At 37.2% G+C, this 24,729-nt stretch overlaps 1 protein-coding gene across 1 annotated transcript in view; it reads left to right on the forward strand.

Annotated features, from left to right (window-relative positions):
* Positions 1–909: 909 nt before the first annotated feature.
* The window catches only part of lmf2a (lipase maturation factor 2a), an 84,333-nt gene continuing 60,513 nt past the window's right edge, over positions 910–24,729 (forward strand). The window contains exons 1-6 of the mRNA XM_039761600.1: positions 910–1,103; positions 6,012–6,265; positions 10,421–10,449; positions 14,448–14,644; positions 15,585–15,763; positions 16,921–17,059. Coding sequence (XP_039617534.1) covers positions 1,010–1,103; positions 6,012–6,265; positions 10,421–10,449; positions 14,448–14,644; positions 15,585–15,763; positions 16,921–17,059 — 892 coding nt within the window. The 5' untranslated portion in view covers positions 910–1,009. The remainder of the gene's footprint in view (positions 1,104–6,011; positions 6,266–10,420; positions 10,450–14,447; positions 14,645–15,584; positions 15,764–16,920; positions 17,060–24,729) is intronic.

Raw genomic sequence — 24,729 nt, forward strand, 5'->3', positions numbered from 1 at the left:
GATGGAATTTATACAGTATATTTGTACATTGTATATTTTTACTTGCAAAAGTATTCAGTACCTTTGCAAATTCTCTAATATTGCTGATTAATTAATCATACATTGAAATATTGTTCTCTGTGACAGTTTCATTTCAAAGCACTGAAACTCAAAATTATTCCTTAATGTGACATTGTATAATGTTAGGAAAAGTGTGAAGATTAAACTAAATGTCTTGTTAGCATAGGTATTCAATCTCCACCATTTCTGCACACTGATTAGCAGCTATTTTGCTCCAGGTTGCTCGGGTTAGATATATGATGCTTGTGAGTCACAGTTTTCAAATGGCGTCACAGATTCTCAGCCAGTATAGTATACATGCTATATACATAACTTACGTGGGTAGAGCAGCGAGACCCTACAGGATGCACTTTATTAATTTTATTACACATCTTGGTTCTGCTGTCAGTTTGTGGATCTTGGTCGTGTGGGATTTTTTTTCTTCTGGACAACGATTCTGGTTTCCTTCCTTTCATATTTAAAAGTCGTACTGTTGAGGTTGACTTGCAATTCTAAAGAAGCCCTCTGTGACAGTCGTCACGTCATTGTTGCTTCCTGCCTTGCACTCGATGCTGCCAGGATATGCTCGGCTTCTCACCACTATACAATTGAATTAAATATGTGTAGAAAATGGATGGATTCACGGGTATCTGTAGTTCTAATTACTTTTGTAATAACTTTTTTAACATGACATTTAGTTACAACTGACTTTCAAAAAAAGACCTTCGATTAATCCTTACTTTCAAAGGGCGTTGGCGGCAAAGCGTTTTTAGACAATCACAGTGACCAATCACATGGCAGAGTCAGTGACGTACACATACGTGTTCCTAACCTCCTTCCGTAGAGTGCACGCAGGCGTCGTTGCGCGCATGCGCCAAACGGCAGACGCAAGGTTGTGCTGTTAAGTGACTGTCTTGGCAGAAGGCAGCACGTTTCTTTGCTGCAGAATAATTGTTAGAAAGGCAGAAACATGGGTTCCGTTAGACTTCCAAGACAATGCTTTCTTTGGGGCATGTCGGTTATTTATTTATTTGCATTCTCCTCCCTATATGTGCAGATTCCGGGTAAGAAAAATCATCGCTTTGCACTGAAAATCTGTTTGTTTTCGATAATGCCGTAATGCCCGAATACACTGCAATTAATTGAGCAGTTATGTGAGTTTTCAGATTATGTCTCATGGATTTTGTGCTGGCGAGGTCCGCTTTGTAACGCGTTTTGCAGTCGCTTTTAAGTTTTAGGTTTTCGGAACTAATTAGAGGAACGGGAGTCAGACTTCTTTTTAAGTAGGCGCATGTCCCATGCCTTAATACAGATTGGCATCAAAGCAGCATGTTCACATAACCTGTCTGATATTTGTCTTTTTATAAAATTGGAAGGACAGTATTTGCAATTCAGTTAATTTGTGTCCTTTGTGTGTAAAAAATAAAATCGGTACGTTACTTCTTTCCATCCGTGAATAGACTTTAATGCCACGTGTATTGTGAGGATCTTTTGAAAGTCAGTGCCGTCATTTCCATCTCGTGCCTCTGATACAGTGCACTTCTTTTTTATGTAAGATTCAAATCATGGAACAAAAATGAGATTGCCAGACAGCAATCTATACAGGCAGTCACTTTAGGTATACAGTATAGTGGTCTCCACGGTAGGTATTCCGTTGCACGGTGTCCTTAATCGTAAGAGTCATTAAATAATGTGTATTCTAAAATGGCAGATAACCTTCTTGATGTTTAAATACTAAGATCACTACGGCTGTAGGGACTCGGAGAAATTCCCAACCTCCTGTTTTAAATAGTAACTGTCAGTTTTAACTAGTTGCAAGAAAGAAAAAAGTAAAAATGTGATTTTTCACATCCTCGCCTACATTTAACACAAGGAGGGATTTCAGACTCCAGCGGGGAATGAAAGTGTGTTTCTGATTCCAAATTCCGCAGTTTTAAAAACACTTCGATTTCAATATTTGAGGCAATTTTAATGTCACGATTTATTCTTTCTCATGTTTACAATAGTTTATAAAATAGATAAAGTTGAGTTGAACAGGTTATCAGCCTGTCATTCAAATAACATTTTATTTCTGCTATTTTAACTTGTCATATCATAGACCTGCTGAGGAAATGCTGCATCTGTAAGTGTAATTAAAAAATCCAAAGAATGTAAAATAGCCTGTGAAAAAGACCTTTTTTAATCCATACAATACTGTTTTCCTGTTAAGCTGTTTTCTGCAGCTTTTAGAGAGTTTAGCAGTGAACATAAGGCTGTCAGTGTGAATGCTTTTTATTTAATGCATATGAGGTAATTTGCTAATATATAGTTAAAACATTGTTATCTTTGGTGGCAGAGTAGTGCATACTGGGTTAGTACTGTCACTTTACTGTTCCAGCAATTTTCATTACGCAATATCAACGTGCAACGCAGGATGTTGGAGGAATTTGAACCGCCTGCAGTGCATAAGAACACGATCTCCCAAATCAACGAAATGTTTGACCGGACTGGTAGCGCCAATCACCCGAAATTGTATTGTTTTCCTGCATTGCATTAAGAGTTGCATAATTAGATCTGGACCACCCTGTACTAGGTACAAATCCAGCATCTGATTGTTTGTATGAAGTTAGCATGTTCTCCTTATGCCTGTTTTTTTTCTCGGCGGGTTTGAGAATGACTATAATTAGTTTGCCAGTGAACATATTTGCTTTCAGATTACCATGAACTGCTGACAAAACCAAACAACATTTCTGGACCATAAGAGAATGAAAAATGGAGTTGAGAAATTATTGAGAAAGGCATCCTATGAAGTCCTCACTGCTAGATTGCTGTTCTTGTCATAGAAGCAGCAACCTTATACAGCTGATTTTCACAATGTTAAGGTTATCCTTGAGTATTGTTTTGTAATCCATTTATTTGTGTCACTGATTTTTATGTTTTAGATTCAGTTTTAAAGGTAGTTAGCCCATTATTTACATTTTAAATAATGGGTGATTGTGTGTTTCTTTAAACTTCTCTACACAGCCATGAATTAACAGCTGTCATTTCCTTCTATATAAAAGCGGTCGGGATTGTCCTTCCGTCCGGTGAGTGCTACGCAGGCGCGGAGTTTCACACACCCGTCCATTTTGCAATGCACGATGGGATTTGTAGTTTCGTTTTTCCAGGTAAAAGATGATTTTTTTACTCCAGACTGTACGATATCTTCTTCTTTCTTACTATATAAAAGTGGTCGGGATTGTCCTTCCGTCATGTGAGTGGAAAGCGTAGCGGTATTCCGCTTATCACAGATACTACTTGCAGCTTGCGGTGCGAAGCGACATGATGTGAGCAGAGTTCTGGTGCTCCCATCGTTTCCTTGCTTTTGTGTGCGATGCGCTGAAAAAATAGACAAAATTATGTCACTGGAAATAATTAATGTTGATGGAGTATAAATGCCTCACGTGTAGTAAATATCAGGGGGGTTCAAAAGGGCGACCTCAATATAGAAAAAACGTTTAAATTTCATCACAAAAATAACAGAAGCAACGTGTGTTAAAGTAATACCGCTCAAATGCAATATAACCAAATTAATAAGTTTGTATAAAATATCAAATTGATCTACATATTGAATTGCCTTAAGAAGTGGTCAACTTAAAAGGCGGGTCAGCCTAGTTATCAAATAAAAATCGACGTACCTGAATATTACTTTAATAAGCAATCCAAGTCAGTTTCCTGAATTTCTGTATTACTTGCCCACAAAAGTATACTTCATCCTGTTTTTAGACTTAAAATTAAGAAAGTTTATTTGAGTTTCAGCAGTATTGAAATGTGTTTTATTTTACACCAGGATGTGGGGATAAAGTTATTATTACCTGAGGACTTCTGTAATTCTAGTCCTGTCTGAATTGCTCATGTCAGTAACGTTTCACAGACTGACTGACTGACTGACTGGTGTCTCAGAGCCAGTGTCTGGAGACTTTTACCTTGCATAATAGGTCCGTAAAAATAACCCCAAGTTAAATTGGTCCTTTGTGAATCGACATGTCAATAAATTTGTTATTTGAATGGGACTAAAATTGCAGAAGTCCTCTGGTAATAATTACTTTGCCCAGTGCCTGTAGTTGGGGGTGGGGGTGATAGAGGACGACCTTTTGTTATACTACTTTTTGTGCATGCTGATAAACAAGGGTGGGTAGGTGGTGTGTGTGTGTGTGTGTGAGAGAGAGTGAGAAGGGGTGTTGATATACACAGTTTATATGGAAAAGAGGGCGGGGTTTTGTCTGGGTTTGGATACGGTCCATCTGCAATGCCTCACCATCAAATAAAAAGTGTGGTATGAAGTACATCCATTATCCAACACCACTATGACCTAACTACAGGGTCACGGGGGTCTGCCGGAGCCAATCCCAGCCAACACAGGGTGCAAGGCAGGAAACAAACCCCGGGCAGGGTGCCAGCCCACTGCAGGGTGCACACACCCACACCCCAAGCACACACTAGGGACAATTTAGAATCGCCAATGCACCAACCTGCATGTCTTTGGACTGTGGGAGGAAACCCACGCAGACACTGGGAGAACATGCAAACTCCATGCAGGGAGAACCCGGGAAGCGAGCCCGAGTCTCATAACTGCGAGGCAGCAACGCTACCCACTGCGCCACCGTGCTGCCCGTGAAGTGAGGCAGCACGGCACCAAGTAAACGGCCAAATAGTGCTTGGAGGTATACCAGTTCATACCGAAAACCATTTTTTATTTTTGTTATGATATGGATTTTTCTTATACTGCAATACCGGTTTAAATAGTCTAAACATCATTCGGAACGTGGCGCAGCGGGAAACTGTTTAAAGGGGGTCTTTTTTTCACTGCTAGATCGCTAAACACGCATGCAACGGAATACATGCATTAGTGGAGGTATTGAGCGGTGAAAATGGACAGAGAACATTCCAAAACTGAAGCTGTAGCAGACGATAAAGTTGAACATGATGACACAGAAGAACTTTTGCCAAATAAAGGAGCTGCGTCTGTTGTCTGGAGATTTTGGTTTTAAATGGCTGGATGTGGCCCAAACAACTATTTAGTGCAAATGCTGTCGAGCTAAAGTTGTCGCCGGAGGCGGCAACACGAGCAATTTGCTACACCACCTTAGCTGTAAACATGCTTTGGAATACAATGAATGTATGGAACTAAGATTGGCATCCTCCACGTCCTCGGGTAAGCTGAAAAAGCTAGAGGACACTCAAGTCAGACTTTACTTGTAGACGCATTTACTAGAGGACTGCCTACGACAAAAAAAGCAAGCGATGTATCGAGATAACCAATGCCATTACAATCCATATAACTAACGTGTCAGTGGACAGCAATTGTTCACTTTAACAGAAAGTGTAGTTGGCTTACAAAAAATATTTACTATTTATTCCTTTTCTAACACATGTTCAGTGCAATACAACTTTTGACAAGTGCCTCTGGATGTTTTACTAAGTCTAAATGCCTCTTTGGATGGTTGAAAATATGTTGTCAAAATTATAGTTTAAGTGTTTTGCAAAATTTGTTCAGTAAAATGGTTCTATATTTTGCCTGCAACTGTAATGCAATGTGATTCCTTCTCTTCATTAGTGCCACCCCCTTGAAAACTATCACTTTATGGGTCCATGCAAACCTGTATTAATACTTGTGTACACATTAAAATGTTTTTTTGTATAATATACAATTCTCATGACAGTAGAATAGGTTATTCTTAGCCAGTCTACAGCAGTAATTGCAGTGGAAAATGTGGTTAACATCCACTCATGCATGGGGGGAAAAAATACAGTTGAATACCGTGAAACTGGTATAATATTGAAAAATACAGTGATATAGAATTTTGGTCACACTGCCCAGCCCATGCCCAAAATTAATAATTTGTGAGGATAATTTTGCTGAAAAATTTCCAGTGTTTAAAAAAGCTTTACCATTTGTTATTACATAGTGTATATCAGTGCTTCATTTGCTTCTTGACTTCTTCTGATTGCAGGTCTCTACGGTAATGATGGGATACTGCCTGCTAAGAGGATGTTGAAATATATGGGAAAACCACTACTGGAGCAATTGTGGGACTCTCCTACTTTTCTGTGGCTGGGGCCCAAGTTGGGCCTGGACACCCAACAGGGTATGGAACTAATTTGCCTTCTGGGAATCATCCTGTCATTTGGTGCTATGGTATTTGAAACACTGAGAGACAGTCTGGTTTTCTTCTTTCTTTGGACGCTGTATCTTTCTGTTTACCAGGTAGGTATCACTGAAATGTTCTAAATTAAAGCCATAATTGAAATGAGGGTAAACATTTTGTAGGTTTCATACTCATTCCTGCATCAGGGCTACATGCATTTTGGAGACTGTTGTGCTTTCTTTTTGTTTTTGTTTTTTGCAATTATTCAACTTTCTGCACTGGATAATTTGAAAAATTTTTGGTGTTTTTCAAATGCAAAGTGACTTTTTTATAATCATGGTACACGTCATTTGCAGTGGAAAAACTGCATTTTTAAAATTTTTTGAAAAGTATTGTGCCAATAGATCCTGTTAAAAGAAATCGAAGCACAGGCTTTTTTTATTCCATTCTCTCTTTTTGCTGACTGATGTAAGGCTGTAGTATGATGGAAGTATAGCCGTTTACTCATGGCAGAAGTACAATTGTGAATATTTTTCCTAGTCTTTCTGTGACTAAGTTCACTCACTGTAAATTATTCTTCTTCTTTTCATCTAAAATAAGGCTGTTAAATTAGCCTAAAATTAGGATTTGCATGTGTGTTTTTAAAAATAGATATATATTTTAAATACATTTAAATGGAGGTTAAAAGTTCTGTGTACTGCATTTACATTTGTATGGTATGGCTGTTTCTTTGTTGTCTTCATATTTTTAGTTTTGTGCTCATTAGTATGTTTATAAAGTATGAACTGCTTAATACTAGTGCAATGTAGATGCATTCAGACAAATTAACACTTGAAAACATGACCCCTCACCAAAGCAGTAGTGTATGTAAACCAAGTGAAGTGATCAAAGAGAAAATGGAACAGGGCACAGTGTTGTGTGCTTAAAAAAAACTCTTGACAAAATCCCTTGTGATTGCTCAAACATATTTAATGATTTAATGCAGTCAATAATTTATCTTAGTATAACTATAGTGCACCTATGTTGGTAATCATATTACATGGGAATTTAATAATCATATATTCTGGAAAGTGTATCTTCACAAAAATTATTTACCTGTTGTACCACAAAAGTTTGCTGACCTGCCAAAGGGTTTTTTTTTTGTTTTTTTATATAAATGTGTCCAGGTGGGTCTACAACCTCATTTAGAAAAAGTGGAGGCAGAAAGGAAAATGGCTAATAAAAATAAAACATATATAAACTTACTTTGACTTGTATTTGAACACTAGCAAAATTTTTATTAACAAGAAAAGTAAACTTTTTTAAACTGAGGGAAAATATGCCAATAATTGTTTGTTAAGGATCTCTTTGTATGCCACGTTGTCAGTTCGGCCCTCTGGTTGTAATCTGACCAAGCTGTGCGCTGAGCTTACTCTTGAGCATGCAACGTACAGTTGGCCATGTGAAAAGCAATCTTGTCTCAAATCTCATAGCTTGGATTGTTTTAATTACGTTAGTATTTGCAGGACTTGTTGTGGTGACATTTGGCATCTGTCAAGCATTGTAAGCATACAACCGGTTTCATCGATAACTTCGCATCCAGCTTTTGAGAGTTGAAACATTCATAAACATCAAAGTGTCCACTGCTCAAATCGTCACCTGTGAATCTACGATGTTTAAGAGGCATTGGCGGTTGTCCAAAGGTGTAAAATATTTGGCCATTTTGGTACACTTGAAATTTCAGCGACAACCGAAAAATTCAGCGGCAGCCATCAACTCACATGCAGAACCATAGGTGAAGGGCTTAAGCATTTCACTCTTATAGTGCTCCTGTGTAGTATAATTATCTCCTGTACCATCATCAGTCCACACCTTGAACCTGTCCCAGTCATTCAATACATAAGACACAATGTTCCTCTGGATATCAAGAGTGAGCCTGATATGGCCGTGTAATATGTAACACAGAGAATGGAAAAGGCAGGCGGCATCTCCGGACATGGAATCTACTCGGTAAGTGACAGTTCTTTGATTGATGGTGATCACCTCGAGAGACATGTTAATTGGGGTACGGTTGGAATGATAAAGGAAATGGGTACCTGAACAATGTAAACTAAGTCTAAAATACCTATACAATAGCTATAATCGTAATAAATAAACAATAAAACAGCGGAGAAGCCGTGGATTAAACAAAAAGGCTGCAGTTATCAGCAGGGAGATGTGAATACCATGGCGAAGCAAGGAAGGGAATGAAGAGACCGGAGCGACGGATGGCTTTATATAGACAGGCAGCTAACAACGTGGGAGGCGTGGGGATGCATATAAAATAAAATTACGAAAGCTTAGTTTAGGGTCATTCCATGTGAAATCAACCAATTGTCTGTGCCCTTTGGACTCAAAATATTCTGGAAAAATGACCAGGTACAGTATGAAGAGTATCCTTTTCACAGATATAGAAGATTATTCTAAAATGTTATCGATTAGATCCTGCTGTATTTTAAAGTTTTGAATAGATCCTCTGAGTGAGAATTAGATTTCTTCCAATTTCAGGGAGTATAGGACATCAGTTACCCACTAACTGAAAGGTGGTGGGTTGGGATTCTTCCAATTGAGCAAGATGTCTACATGATAGTAGTGAGGTAAAGGCAGTTATGATTGGTTTGTTCTTCTAGGACCGTTTGATTTCGGCAATGCGGAAAACACGGATGAAATCACGGAATTAACTCATTAAAACGGATGTTGGATTTAAAAATGGAAATGTACAGAATGTAGAGACTGAAGGGGTGACTGTAACAAAACTTCCCAATAAATTAAACAATTGAATAATCTGTAGTTCTGTCATTCAGATACTATTTTCTAGTTTGTTGTTTTTCAACCGAACGCAATTCTTTGTAGAAATTCAGTCGTGCCTCTGTCTGTTTGTGTGCTTGTTTCTTGTATGTTTTCTCATTAAAGGCATGAGAATTAGCTAGCTGCATGAGTCAGAAATGTCGAAGTGAGCAGTATCAGATACCCTAATACATCGAAAAAAGTAAGAAACACAAGATTAACTGCAAAATTGATGGCACGACAATATCCCGGCGACATTTACGAATCTGGACAACTTTTCTGAAAGTTTTGCCAGCATACCGTAGGCTGGACACAAAAAATATTGCAATGACCATGTCAAATCTAAAACCCATCTCAAGAACAAGGAGAAATTAAGATCAACAAGGGTTTCCCTTCAAGTAACAGAGGAAACAACAAAATCGTCAGATGATACACTTCAGTTTGTGGCCATGTGAGTCAGACATACCACTTAAAAAAATGACGAAGTTGCGTCCTTTCTTTATTAAGCATTTTAAACAAGGAGGTGCACTGCCAGAAGATAAGAGCAGTCTTCGTCAAACTCATTTGCCCCGTGTCTTTGAACAACATAGTTCTAAACACAGTGATAGTTGTAAGTAAACATTTGGCTGTATGGTAATTCTTTTATGTAGGCAGTTCTAATTGTACATGATGTATTTACTGTGAATCATTTAACCGATTTAAATTATATTGGTATTTAACCGGTATTAACAGTTTTTCCTATAGAAAAATATTATTAGTGAATGGCACTGGTTGTTAACGGGTTCCCTTTTAAAATTTAACAGTGCGGCTCGGGATCTGATAAATGTTTTGCCTCACGGTGACAAGCCATGCAAGGTCCACATTTGACTCTTCCGTTATAAACTTTGCACCTACAAACCTGGGCTTAAGAGCAGGCTTTTCCTCAGATGCAACAAGCCCTTAAAAGTGGGTCACTGTTTCTTTTTTCTAAAAGTGAAGCTAACCTTCATTTCCGAAGGATGCATCAAACTAGTAACAGTTCTTACAATTCTGGAAGGCACTTGCTGTCCTACGGCAATCTCTGCATACAGCATCGTGGAGGATCTGGGCTCCTACCTGATGAATGACTCTACAAAATAAGGTTCAATTGTACTAGTGTGCTGTTTCAGTAAAAGGAGTGTAAAATGCCATTTCATTAATGTTTATTTTGTTGTACTTGTTACTACTTTCTTACAGTAAAAAAATGTAAAAACCCAAAAATCCACATCAAGGAAAAATAAAACGGTGAAAACCGAAAATCAGAAAAAATAAAACAGAATTTGTGAAAAATATAAAACTGATTTCATAAGCCTCTACATTAGCCATAATGTTGTTAATCCTGTATGTTGTATATGATCAAAGTTTGTAAAATGTTTTTTTTTTGTATTCTCATAAATGGAAAACTTAACATTTAGCACAAGTATGTATATATCTTCATTTTTTTTTAATAGGTTGGACAAGTCTTTCTCTACTTTCAGTGGTAAGCACTTTTTAAAACTGTACAATGTAATTTAATTGGATCCATGTTTTGGACACAAGTCTGTTATGGTATATCTTAAATATTTAAGCATTACTTGATATACAGTTGTGCTTGAAAGTTTGTGAACCCTTTAGAATGTTCTATATTTTTGCATAAATATAACCTAAAATATCATCAGATTTTCACTCAAGTCCTAAAAGTAGATAAAGATAAGCCAGTTAAACAAATGAGATAAAAATATTATACTTGATCATTTATTTATTAAGGAAAATTATTGAATATTACATATTTGTGAGTGGCAAAAGTATATGAACCTCTAGGATTAGCAGTTAGTTTGAAGGTGAAATTAGAGTCGGTGTTTTCAATCAATGGGATGACAATCAGGTGTGAGTGGGCACCCTGTGTTATTTATAGAACAGGGATCTATCAAAGTCTGCTCTTCACAACACATGTTTGTAGAAGTGTATCATGGCACAAACAAAGGAGATTTCTGAGGACCTCAGCAAAATAGTTGTTAATGCTCATCAGACTGGAAAAGGTTACAAAACCATCTCTAAAGAGTTTGGACTCCACCAATCCACAATCAGACAGATAGTGTACAAATGGAGGAAATTCAAGACCATTGTTACCCTCCCCGAGAGTGGTCGACCAACAAAGATCACTCCAAGAGCAAGGCATGTAATAGTCAGCGAAGTCACAAAGGACCCCAGGGTAACTTCTAAGCAACTGAAGGCCTCTCTCACATTGGCTAATGTTCATGTTAATGAGTCCACCATCAGGAGAACACTGAACAACAATGGTGCGCATGGCAGGGTTGTAAGGAGAAAGCCACTGCTCTCCAGAAAAAACATTGCTGCTCATCTGCAGTTTGCTAAAGATCACATGGACAAACCAGAAGGCTATTGGAAGAATATTTTGTGGACGGATAAGACCAAAATAGAACTTTTTGGTTTAAATGAGAAGCGTTTTGTTTGGAGAAAGGAAAACATTGCATTCCAGCATAAGATCCTTATCCCATCTGTGAAACATGATGGTGGTAGTATCATGGTTTGGGCCTGTTTTGCTGCATCTGGGCCAGGACGGCTTGCCTTCATTGATGGAACAATGAATTCTGAATTATATCAGAGAATTCTAAAGGAAAATATCAGGACATCTGTCCATAAACTGAATCTCAAGAGAAGGTGGGTCATGCAGCAAGACAACGACCCTAAGCACACTAGTCGTTCTACCAAAGAATGATTAAAGAAGAATAAAGTTAATGTTTTGGAATGGCCAAGTCAAAGTCCTGACCTTAATCCAGTCGAAATGTTGTGGAAGGACCTGAAGCGAGCAGTTAATGTGAGGAAACCCACCAACATCCCAGAGTTGAAGCTGTTCTGTACGGAGGAACAGGCTAAAATTCCTCCAAGCCAGTATGCAAGAATGATCAAAAGTTACCGGAAACGTTTAGTTGCAGTTATTGCTGCAAAATGGGGTCACACCAGATACTGAAAGCAAAGGTTCACATACTTTTGCCACTCACTAATATGTAATATTAGATAATTTTCCTTAATAAATAAATGACAAAATATAATATTTTTGTCTCATTTGTTTTAACTGGTTTCTCTTTATCTACTTTTAGGATTTGAGTGAAAATCTGATGATGTTTTAGCTCACATTTATGCAGAAATTAGGGGTGGATGGTATGACCAAAATTCTATATCACGGTATTTTTCTAAATTATCCCGGTTTCATGGTATTCAACGGTATGTTTTTCCCATTCATGAGTGGATGTTAACCACATTTTCCACTGCAATTACTTTAGTAGACTGGCTAAGAATAACCTATTCCACTGTCAGGAGCATTGCACAAAAAAAATTTTAATGTGCACACAAGTATTAATACAGGTTTGCATGGCCCTATAAAATGATAGTTTTCAAGGGGGTGGCACTAATGAAGAGAAGGAATCACATTGCATGCAGTCAAAATATAGAACCTGTTTGTTGAACAAATTTTGCAAACACTTAAACTATAATTTGGACATCCAAAGAAGCATTTAAATATCCGGAGGTGCTTGTCAAAAGTTGTATTGCACTGGACATGTGTTAGAAAAGGAATAAATAGTAAATATTTTTTGTAAACCAACTACACTTTCTGTTGATGTTAACAATCTCTGTCCACTGACACGTTAAAGTGACTTTTTAAACAACTTTACCACTATTAAACTGCATGATATTTAAACTAACAAATAATAACAATAAAATAAATAATAGTGCAACTTCCAGTAATAATACTATTACTTCAAAACTTCAAACCCAGGTACCTTACACAGTATTCACCAAAATAAAACAAGTGCAAGTTGGTGATGACATCTTTACCAACTGAACCATTGTTAAGGCAAATTGCATTAATATGGACCTTGCTTCAAGTTATGTACATAAATAATAAAACTGCAACTTGCATTTATAATGCCATTTCTGGTATAGTGGGTCCGCAGCTTAAAAAAAAAAAAAAGGTCTGTTTTTAAATCCAGTTCGCCGTCTCCGTGGGCGCGAATGCACGACTGATGAGGTGATTAGGGCGAGTCGCATCTTATCGTTCTCTATTGCTTCATTGGCTTACTGCGGCATGTGAATAAGGTGCTGCGCCGACAGAGATGTATATTTATGGGCCAGCAGGATAGGGGGAAGCAAAAAAGAAAAGAGAGAACACAAGGAGGTTAAAGAAGGGAGAAGGCAGTCATGGACTGCATTTTAACCTCTATTTTAACAGATTTATTTATTATGGATTTTATCCCCACGTTTCACTGGTTTTATGGATTTGCTATTTATTTGGGTACTGTATTTTTCTGAACACTGCACAATGGACACTTTTGGTTTTACTTTGGACTGCTTTTAACAAAAGCACTCGAGTACTTTCCACCAACCCCTGACTTCAGTGAAATTTCTCAGCTCATCTAGGTCATAACTGTCGATGGTGTTGGTTCAATAGACTCCCATGTGGGAAGAGGGAGTCTGTAGGGAACCGGCATCGTCACACTATTTACACAGTAACCAGGTACATTACACAGTATTGAAAAAAAATAAAACAAGTACAACTTGGCTTGCAGTATTATCCAGTAGTATAGAAACAGTATTCACACATTTGAATATAATGGTCCGCATCTGAACTTTTAAAACCAAAGTATCTTCAGACAACAGACACTGCACCTTTTTTCATCAAAAGTTCTTCTGTGTCAACATGTTCAACTTTATCGTCTGCTACAGCTTCCGTTTAGGAATGTTCTCTGTCCATTTTCACTGCTCAATACCTCCACTAATGCATGTACTCTGCTGCATTCCTGTTTAGCGGTGCAGCAGTGAAAAAGGTCCCGCCTTAAACCGTTTCCCGCTGCGCCACATTCCAAACGTTGTTTAGGCTATTTAAACCGGTGTTCCAGTATAAAAAAAAAAATCCATATCATAACAAAAATAAAAAACGGTTTTCGATATGAACCGGTATACCGCCCAGCACTAGCAGAAATATAGACAATTCTAAAGGGTTCACAGCACAATTGTCAGCCAAATAGAGTATAGGTTATGTACTCCTCCTGCAATTGTGCGAGTAAATGTAAAATACAATGAAGATTATGATAGCTGACTGAAATGGTGTTAAAGAGTGTTATTCAACTGAGGATATGCAACCTGGTCTTTCCATGCATTGATTACAGATAATAGTTGCTTTTAAACTTGTTGATTTGGCCATCACTGTCATAAACACTTTTTGTTTATATGAGTTCTTTTTATTAGGTATTTAAATGTGGTAGCATTAGGATTAAAATGTTTGTGTCACTGTGTATGAATGGCTTAAACAGCCATTCACAGGGAAAAATGTGTTGCAGACTATGATAAATGAGCATGGTTCAGTTAAGGAAATTCTCACAGTAGCATATTGAAAAGTACACTTTGTTTAAAATGTAACTATTTTGGCAATATGTTTTGTAATACTAGTTTAATTTACTTTTCTGCATCCTGTTAAAGGGATAGCCTGTTGCTAGAGACTGGATTTCTGACTGCTTTGGTTGCGCCTTTACATCTTTTCAAATGGAAATCGACTCCAACCAAACATCATGATGGCATCACCTTCTGGCTTGTTCGCTGGCTTCTGTTTCGACTTATGTTTGCATCAGGAGTAGTAAAACTCAATAGTCGTTGTCCAACTTGGTGGAGCCTTACAGGTAATGTTGAAAATGTTTAAGATATGCTGAACATGCAAGTTAATTTCATACTGCTTCTGAAGTTCATTTATTAGGAAAAACTTGATTACATTTTTCCTTTCATTTTACTCCTTTTTTGTTTTTAATTTATTATGTGCGGGAAATAAACATCAACTGTGTGGTAATGTATTAGTGTTCAGAATAGGGTATCTGTTGGCGAAAAAATTTTGTTGTGTCAACAGCTTGTTTTCTCTTGATTTCCTTTTTTAACCCACAGGAGAGCAAAAATGACCAGCAACAACACCTTATTTGTGATGCAAATGTAAATTTAGTGGCCTGCAAAAAGATCTGCTAATTTTGTTGCTCTTGTCAAAATTAGCTATCCCCTTTACTGTTAGTGCCTAGGCTTTTATGATTTTAATTTATTTTTGAGTAAAATGAATTGCATCAATTTTTGTGTTTTGTTTTGTGCAATACAGCCTTAATGAAGCAAAAAAAAAAAAAATGAATTGCCATTGAGCAGCAATTTGTCACTGGTGATTTATATACTAAAATAGTCTCCATTATTTTTCTCACCTCTTCTTTAAAACCGTGACTTGGCTGACCTGGGGAAATGTATTTATTCTGAAATTAATTTGTGTTTAATTATTTTACCCTGCGATGCTTAAATAGATAAATGGGGTGAGAAATATTTCAGTGACAAAAGTGCTTATGGATACAGTTGCCTTATTCATTAGCTGGCAAATATGATTTCTTAAAGAATGTTGCACTATAATAATGCTGTACTTAGACATTAATAGCATATGTGCTTACAGCTTGTATTTTTGATTAAAAAAGGAGAAAGAATGCTCCTGGATATTTGTATTTTGCCTACGTATGTAAATGTATGTGTACAGTAATTAACCATTTTACAGCACCTAATTAAAAACTTTGAAATATTATGTTATTTATTTATTTCAAGCTTTGACATACCATTATGAAACCCAGTGTATCCCAACTCCTGTTGCCTGGTTTGCCCATCAGCTCCCTGACTGGTTTCAGAAACTGAGTGTTGTTGGCACTTACATCATTGAAATTGCTGTCCCCTTTTTATTCTTTATACCTCTTCGTCGTCTGCAGCTATTCTCGTTTTACTTGCAGGTATGTGTTTATTCTTTGTCCAAGAATATTTTTGACATGCCATTTGAGCTATTTCAGTCAGATACATTTAACAATTTTACTATAACTTAGGTTTTTTTATGTTTGAAAATGTAAATATTTTGATAACTGTTGGCCTAGATGATATATTGCTACTGTTGGCACTGTTGCAACTATGCCATTGTAAAATGTTGTCTATATTCAGGCATTTGGATTTGTTTTTGGTTCTCGAAATGTTTCGAATAAGAATGAACATGGTATAAAATAAGGCATTTTTAAGTATTGTCCTATAAGAGAGTATTCTTGCATTAATACAAACTAAGGCTCCCTCTCTGAACCAGTTGACAAGCACTTGAAGGCTAAGTTGTACTAAATTTAAAATCCTCTACACACAAAAAAATGAAGTTAAAGAAAAATATACAAGCGCACTTTCTTTCGCTGTTATTTATATTCTCTTAACACAAAAGATTTTGAGAAATTTGTGTCTACTACAAAATGAAACAAAAATCTTTGTTGACCACAGTTCTGATTGTTCAAACTTAATCTGCACTTAGTATGAATTTTTCTACACTGATATCCTGTAGGCAAAAAAAGTATGGTGGCAATGTATTGTGAGCATAATATTTTAAATGGGTTTTCATAATTCATCCCTCTTATTTCTTGTTTTACTTGTATGATTTGTTCTGGTTAGTTCAAGCAGAATGAAATATTTCATCATTTAAGATATAATTTTTAACTTCAAAATAGTCAAATAGAAAGGAATAATTGCATCATATCACAATATATAATACTGTATATTGGAAAACACCAAAAAATGGTGTATTATTACAGAAATTTCTTAACGTTTTTATCATGGTGTTAAAAAACTTGTGTTCTGTTACTTTTGAGAAATTAGCTGTCAGTTAAATTATTATGGCTAATAATGATTTAAATTTCAGATTAAATAGTTTCATGTTGGACAGATTGGCAGTGTACATAAGTTTGCTTAATTTGGGTTGCTTTTTATTCAGAAAATTTTAACTATTTAGTTTCCTGTTTATTTTTGAGATACATAATTTTAATATTTCAATTTATGAAAAAATATTTTTGCAGAAGCCTTGCAATGACTATTTGATAATACCTTGTTGCTTGGTGTCGGTCTTTATTATGTTTTTTTGTAGGTTTTGCTTCAGTTGCTTATTATATTGACAGGAAATTACAACTTCTTTAACCTGCTCACAATTGTATTAAGTCTGCCATTGCTGGATGATTTTCATGTTTACTTCTGGATGGGACAAAGCAAAAAGAAAAAATCTGAAAGTAAGTAAGACCATCCTCATTATGTAAATAATATTAACAGATTCATTTTCTGATATGAGTCTTAATATATGCATACCATGTACTGTATATGGTAATTTACTGTTAATTTTGTTTACTTTTTGCTAACTTTGTCCAGTCCTTTTGAGCTATGCCCTTGAAATCTGACAGTTCATGAAAGCAGCTTTATTATGTTTTTATTTTGATTGTGTAAATTTAACTTTTTAAAATGTCCAAATACTTATTGCAGAATTCTATTTCTGTGCACAACATTTAGATCACTGTTCAATGATGGCATTACTAAAGCACACAGTCAAAAGCGTGCAGTGACAACTGTTTGCAGGAAAAATGTGGACAATGAAAAATGTAGTCACATTTGATTTATCACCTTTACATGTTTGCCAAAATGTATCCTAATTTATTTTGGTGCATCAATCATTTTGCTTTTTACTAGTACAAACTGTCTCTTTGGAGAAAAGTGTAGGAATTTAATTTAGTGGAAACAAAAACTTGTAGTTCCTGACTTTTGCCCACTGTATGCTAGCACTTTCTCACATTTATCACCGCAAGCAAATGGCTCATGATTGAGTTCACCATTGATAACAATTGAAAATGGCTGCCAGACTTCACTTTTAGTGAGTTTTGCAGTCTTGTACTCTACTTTTTATTTTAGTTGTTTACACTGTTGTGGATGTAAGGCTGTTACTTGGCTCTGCCATTTTGGAAAGACTATGTGCAAGATTGTGTGTGTGTGACGTAGCTGCTTGGGTAAATGACATATATGTATATACACATGCTCACACATACAGTATGTATTAATGGATTTTACATGCATTCTGTTTTAAATTTTTTTTTCTGCTGGAATTTCACCTGCACATGGATGTTGACTCCTTCCACAATACTGGAAATCAGTCCTGCGGCATAAGAAATTGAATTAACTCCCATGGTAGTCCTGTGGGAGTTCAGAACTCTAGTTGGAGCACCAACTAGGTGAAACCTCTTTTAATGTTTAAACAAAAACATAATGGGTGCTCGATGTCACAACATAAGATGACTTTTATAGCCAAAGAACAATGCTCTCCTCGAGCGCTCTTGACAAGCAGACAGGGAGATACATCCTCTCAGATATTCAAGACTCCAATGTTCTCCTCCTTCCTGTTGGCATCCTTATTTTATAGCACTGGGTTCCAGAAGGGCCAGGCATATGCTAGAAGTCTAGGGAGGGACTAGGCATCTTCAATATGTGATTCTTCTGTGCAGTGGGCAAAGAAATATGTGACAACGCCCCCTCTCATCCCAGAGTGATATCCCTTACCTTGGCAGAATCCTGAAGGTGATTCCAGGCACATGTGTGTGAATATAGAGATAGGTATATAACTAGTTTTATACATACAGTGGCTTGCAAAACAAAGTAACATTTTGTCACATTACAGCCACAAACATGAATCAATTTTATTGGAATTCCACGTGAAAGACCAATACAAAGTGGTGTACATGTGAGAAGTGGAACGAAAATCATACCTGATTCCAAACATTTTTTTACAAATAAATAACTGAAAAGTGGGGTGTGCATAATTATTCAGCCCCCTGAGTCAATACTTCGTAGAACCATCTTTTGCTGCAATTACAGCTGCCAGTCTTTTAGAGTATGTCTCTACCAGCTTTGCACATCTAGACACTGAAATCCTTGCCCATTCTTCTTTGCAAAACAGCTCCAGCTCAGTCAGATTAGATAGACAGCGTTTATGAACAGCAGTTTTCAGATCTTGCCACAGATTCTCGATTGGATTTAGATCTGGATTTTGACTGGGCCATTCTAATACATGGATATGTTTTGTTTTAAACCATTCCATTGTTGCCCTTGATTTATGTTTAGGGTCATTGTCCTGCTGGAAGGTGAACCACCGCCCCAGTCTCAAGTCTTTTGCAGACTCCAAGAGGTTTTCTTCCAAGATTGCCCTGTATTTGGCTCCATCCATCTTCCCATCAACTCTGACCAGCTACCCTGTCCCTGCTGAAAAGAAGTACCCCCAGAGCAATGATGCTGCCACCACCATATTTGACAGTGGGGATGGTGTGTTCAGAGTGATGTGCAGTGTTAGTTTTCCGCCACACATAGCGTTTTGAATTTTGGCCAAAAAGTTCCATTTTGGTCTCATCTGACCAGAGCACCTTCTTCCACATGTTTGCTGTGTCCCCCACATGTGGCAAACTGCAAATGGGAATTCTTATGGTTTTCTGTTAACAGTGGCTTTCTTCTTGCCACTCTTCCATAAAGGCCAACTTTGTGCAGTGCATGACTAATAGTTGTCCTATGGACAGATTCCCCCACCTGAGCTGTAGATCTCTGCAGCTCGTCCAGAGTCACCATGGGCCTCTTGGCTGCATTTCTTATCAGCACTCTCCTTGTTCGGCCTGTGAGTTTAGGTGGATGGCCTTGTCTTGGTAGGTTTACAGTTGTGCCATACTCCTTCAATTTCTAAATGATCGCTTGAACAGTGCTCCGTGGGATGTTCAAGGCTTTGGAAATCTTTTTGCAGCCTGCTTGCTTTAAATTTCTCAATAACTTTATCCCTGACCTCTCTGGTGTGTTCTTTGGACTTCATGGTGTTGTTGCTCCCAATATTCTCTTAGACAACCTCTGAGGCCGTCACAGAGCAGCTGTATTTGTACTGACATTAGATTACACACAGGTGCACTCTATTTAGTCATTAGCACTCATCAGGCAATGTCTATGGGCAACTGACTGCACTCAGACCAAAGGGGGCTGAATAATTACGCACACCCCACTTTGCAGTTATTTATTTGTAAAAAATGTTTGGAATCATGTATGATTTTCATTCCACTTCTCAAGTGTACACCACTTTGTATTGGTCTTTCACGTGGAATTCCAATGAAATTGATGCATGTTTGTGGCTGTAATGTGACAAAATGTGGAAAAGTTCAAGGGAGCCGAATACTTTTGCAAGCCACTGTATATACTTGGACACATACAGTACATATCCACTAATATATTGCTATTATAGAACTAAGGATTTCTTTTTAGCCTCACTTAAAACATGATGTAGAATGAATCGCGTAATAAGCTGTGTACTTTAATTTTCTAACCTTCCTAGTAACTTTTTCACAGCCTTTAGAATGTTTTACTAATTGTTAGCTGTCTTTCTTACCTATGTCTATATAAGCCTAGGAATCTCATACATGCACTGTGCCTTTTGTAGAGTGACTTCGGAACAGTTTTTTTCAGAGTAATCCATAGCACCACATTTAAATCAAGAGATTGAATTCATATTGTTCTGACAGTGTTACAGGTTTTTTTTTAACTATTTAGACTAAACCTCCTTGTTTGAAAGTGTGAATATGTCTGTTCGGCAGACACCTGAATAATCACAATTTCTCTGTTTGCTGCCTTAATCCCATTTTGCAGTTTTACTTTATTTTGAACAATTTTTTTTTTTTAAATTCAAATTGAAGGAATAAAAACACAACTCTGTCAAATTACATACATCGTTTATATAATTTATCAGCTGATGCAAGTATTTGTAGGATGTATCCATTTTTAAATTATGTGGCTTTACTGTTTTTCCTTTCAAAGCTTGTTGCATTCTTGTGACATCAGTTTCCTTGGCTCTGATATGTGATGCTTTACCTTCCCACTTAGCTTGTTAACATGAATTATGGGACTGATTTGTTACTTGGGCTGCAAAAAAGACAATCAAAGAAACTGTATTTCTTGTGAAAATGAAATGCAAATTAAAGTTGTTAAATGTGAATCACTTTGCTCCAAACGGTGGATGCCAAAGCTCTAGAGAATTCCAGTAGTTTAGTTTTTTTGATTAGCCCAGACACTTAAGTGATGCTTAAGTTAGAGTAACTGAGCATATATCATTTATTTTCTTTGGTATTTTATTCTTAGATTCTTGAATAAAGTGTCATATTTTTTACAGGTCTGAAATAACTATGCTGTCTATTGTCCATTGAAACTGCTTTTGAAATGAGTATACTACCTAGTCTTGGTATGGGTGTAAGGTTTTACAAATTGTACTGTCTGGGCTATGAGCTTTTCCACCCTTAATTTATGATCTGATAGCATTAATATTATTCAGTTCCTCAGTTCAGTTCCTGCATCAGCTACAGTTTACGTTGCCCTGACAATTCAATAATATGAAACCAGTACTACTGTTAAGTAATCTGGGTTTACTGCAGCAATTTGTGCCCAAACTTGAAAAAGGCCATTAGCTGATTAAAGAGGATGCATGGAACAACTCTTCCTTTTTGTTATTGGATGCACAAGCAATGGTAATATCAAGATAAAGGAGTAAGTTAATAACCTTTATTAAACAAGTAAAATACAGTATAAGAAATCAAATTTTGTTCATATTATTGCAATAGTGTGGAAGAAATCAACATATTAATTAAAGAAAAAAGCTTATTCTGTACTAGGACAAGTTCAGAAACCAGGCAGTAGGAATTCTATTTATTGCATCCTTTATTATCGCTTCAGCAAATGCTGAAGAGGGCACATTCATCACAGCAGTCTCTTACAGAATGATCAAAAAAGTAAGGGCACAGGTCCATTTTATTAACAACTGAATTTGAATAAGAGTGCTGAATTAATGCTTACATATCATTTGGTGTTGGGATAGTTTTGATTTTGGGATTGGTGCAATTGTATCTTTTTCTTTTTCGTATATGCACACACTTAATTTTTTTTCTTGTGCTTTTTTTTTAATTTATTTTTTTCCCCGTTGGAGGAGCTTTTTAAGTCTGAGATAAAGGACAACCTTCATTGTTGGAGTGTGTGTTTGTGTGTGTAGTTTTTATAGGGGTGCACTGTTTTTGTAAATGCATCATATTTTTCCTTTTTTTGATGTTATTTATTTTTGGAGTGTCAATGCTCAAAGATTGTGAATCAAAGCCTGCCTGACACTACTGCATTTTTGTTGTACAGCACTCTTATCAATTAAACTTGCACCTTTTACCCTTCAATTTTTGTCTGTGTCTCTTCTCTATGCTGAACATTTTTGGTTCATGAACTATCAGATGTTCAGAGTGCAGGCTGGGGCCACTTTGCCACTACACGAGATATCACAATCATATTCTTATTAAGAGACATGAGGTGCTTTTAGCATAGAGCACAACCAGCCTAAAATAAGTCTTTTTTTTTAACCATCCCCTGGAACATTCCGCTTGTTTGCTTGACTATTTCAGAAATATCTTCATGACATTTCTAAACAAATGTGTATATATACTGCTCAAAAACAATTAAAGGAACACATTTTTTAATCGGAGTATAGCATCAAGTCAGTGAAACTTCTGAGATATCGATCGGTCAGTTAAGTAGCAGAGGGGGTTGTTAATCAGTTTCATCTGCTTTGGTGTTGATGAAATTAACAAGTACAGTAGAGGGGAAACAGACAACCCCCAAAACAGGAATTGCTTAACAGGTGGAGGCCACTGACATTTTTCCCTACTCATCTTTTCTGGCTGTTTTTTTTTCATTAGTTTTGCATTTGGCTATGGTCAGTGTCACTACTGGTAGCATGAGGTGATACCTGGAGCCTACAGAGGTTGCACAGGTAGCCCAACTTTTCCAGGATGGCACATGAATACGTGCCATTGCTGGAAGGTTTGCTGTGTCTCCCAGCACAGTCTCAAGGGCATGGAGGCAGTTACTCTAGGAGAGGTTGACAGGCCCATAGAAGGTCCTTAACCCATCAGCAGGACCGGTATCTTCTCCTTTGGTCAAGGAGGAACAGGATGAGCACTGCCAGAGCCCTACAAAATGACCACTAGCAGGCCACTGGAGTGAATGTCTCTGACCAAACAATCAGAAACAGACTTCATGAGGGTGTCCTCTAATGGGCCTTGTGCTCACTGCCCGGCACCGTGGAGCTCGATTGGCATTTGCCATAGAGCATCAGATTTGGCAGGTCCACCACTGGTGCCCTGTGCTTTTCACAGATGAGAGCAAGTTCACTTTGAACACATGTGACAGACGTGAAAGGGTTTGGAGAAGCCTTGGAGAACTTTATGCTGCCTGTAACATCATTTAGCATGACCTGTTTGGTGGTGGGTCAAGATGGTCTGGGGAGGCATAACCATGAAGGGACACACAGACACCCACAGGCTAGACAACGGCACCTTAACTGCCATTAGGTATCGGGATGAAATCCTTGGACCCATTGTCAGACCCTATGCTGCTACAGTGGGTCCTGGGTTCCTCCTGGTGCACGACAAAGTCTGGCCTACTGTGGCGAGAGTATGCAGGCAGTTCCTGGAGGATGAAGGAATTGATACCATTCACTGGCCCCTACACTCGCCTGACCTAAATCTAATAGAACACCTCTGGAACATTACGTTTCGGTCAATCCCACGCTGCCAGGTTGCACCTCAGACTCTCCAGGAGCTCAGTGATTCCCTGGTCCAGATCTGGGAGAAGATACCCCAGGACACCATCCGTTTTCTCATTAGGAGCATGCCCTGATGTTGTCAGGAATACATACAAGCACTTGGTGGCCATACAAACTACTGACTACGATTTTGAGTTGCTGCAATGAAATTTCGGCAAAATGGACTAGCCTGCCACATCATTTTTTCAGTTTGATTTTTGGGGTGTCTTTGAATTCAGGCCTCTGTAGGTTGATAATTTTCTTTTCCATCAAACAATGTGGAAACCTTTCGTTCCTAACACATTACCCAGTCCATATCAGTATAGATATCCAGCAGGATTTTTTTTCCATTCTGATGTGTTTTCGAAGTGTTCCTTTAGTTTTTTTGAGCAGTTTATATTTTGATATGCACTACAAACCAAAATACTTAACTGCTGTTCCCTCTAAATTATTCTCTCACACTAGTTACTTGAACTAGCCATTTTTATGCAATATTGTACATTACATATACATAAATAACTGCCCTCATTAGTCAGAAATATTTCATATCAAAAAATGAAGTTTTTAATTTGCTAGTGATGTCTTCAAAATCAGCTAATACATTGAGCTTCCCAATTCCTCTGTGTCACTTTTTATTTCATTTCTTTCACAATTGTCTTCTCCGTGCCTTCTTTTTACAGTAGCGTTTCTTCCGTGTATATCAGCACGCAGCCTCCAAACCTCTTTACCCAAGGCTCTTCATGCTTAACATTGATTTAAATAAACATTCACAAGATCTTTGACCTTTTTCCCCCTTCCATTAATTTTTCCAAATGTATAAACTTAAATAATTACACCTTAAGCTCTGCTTAACACATCCATAGATTTCTTTGAATCATAGTCTTTAATCGTAACCCTGCCAAGCTTACATTATATCATTACTGAAATACGCTCCAAATATTTCTGTAAATTGTTCATTGTCTCTTATCCTTATTTTCAAAATTTTTTTCCTCAATTTTTTTTCTGCCTGCCCCACATTCTTAGTTCAAATGTTTTATTCATTTGTGGTGCATTTGGGGAAATTGTATTCATTCTTTTGATTGATTTCATTTTCACAGAAATTAATTTAGCTGAAGACTGTTGCAATTGGGAGGAACTTTTTGGCAGTTAAATCAGAATAGCAGAAAATGGCAAAAATTGAGCACTGCTTACAGTATAAAGTTGACATTGATCTCTTGTACCACCGACCTTAATTTCTTGCCTATTTATTTTAAGTAACTTTTTTATTTTACCAGTTTGAAT

This window comes from Polypterus senegalus, chromosome 8, assembly GCF_016835505.1.
Source record: "Polypterus senegalus isolate Bchr_013 chromosome 8, ASM1683550v1, whole genome shotgun sequence".
Lineage (NCBI taxonomy): Eukaryota > Metazoa > Chordata > Cladistia > Polypteriformes > Polypteridae > Polypterus > Polypterus senegalus.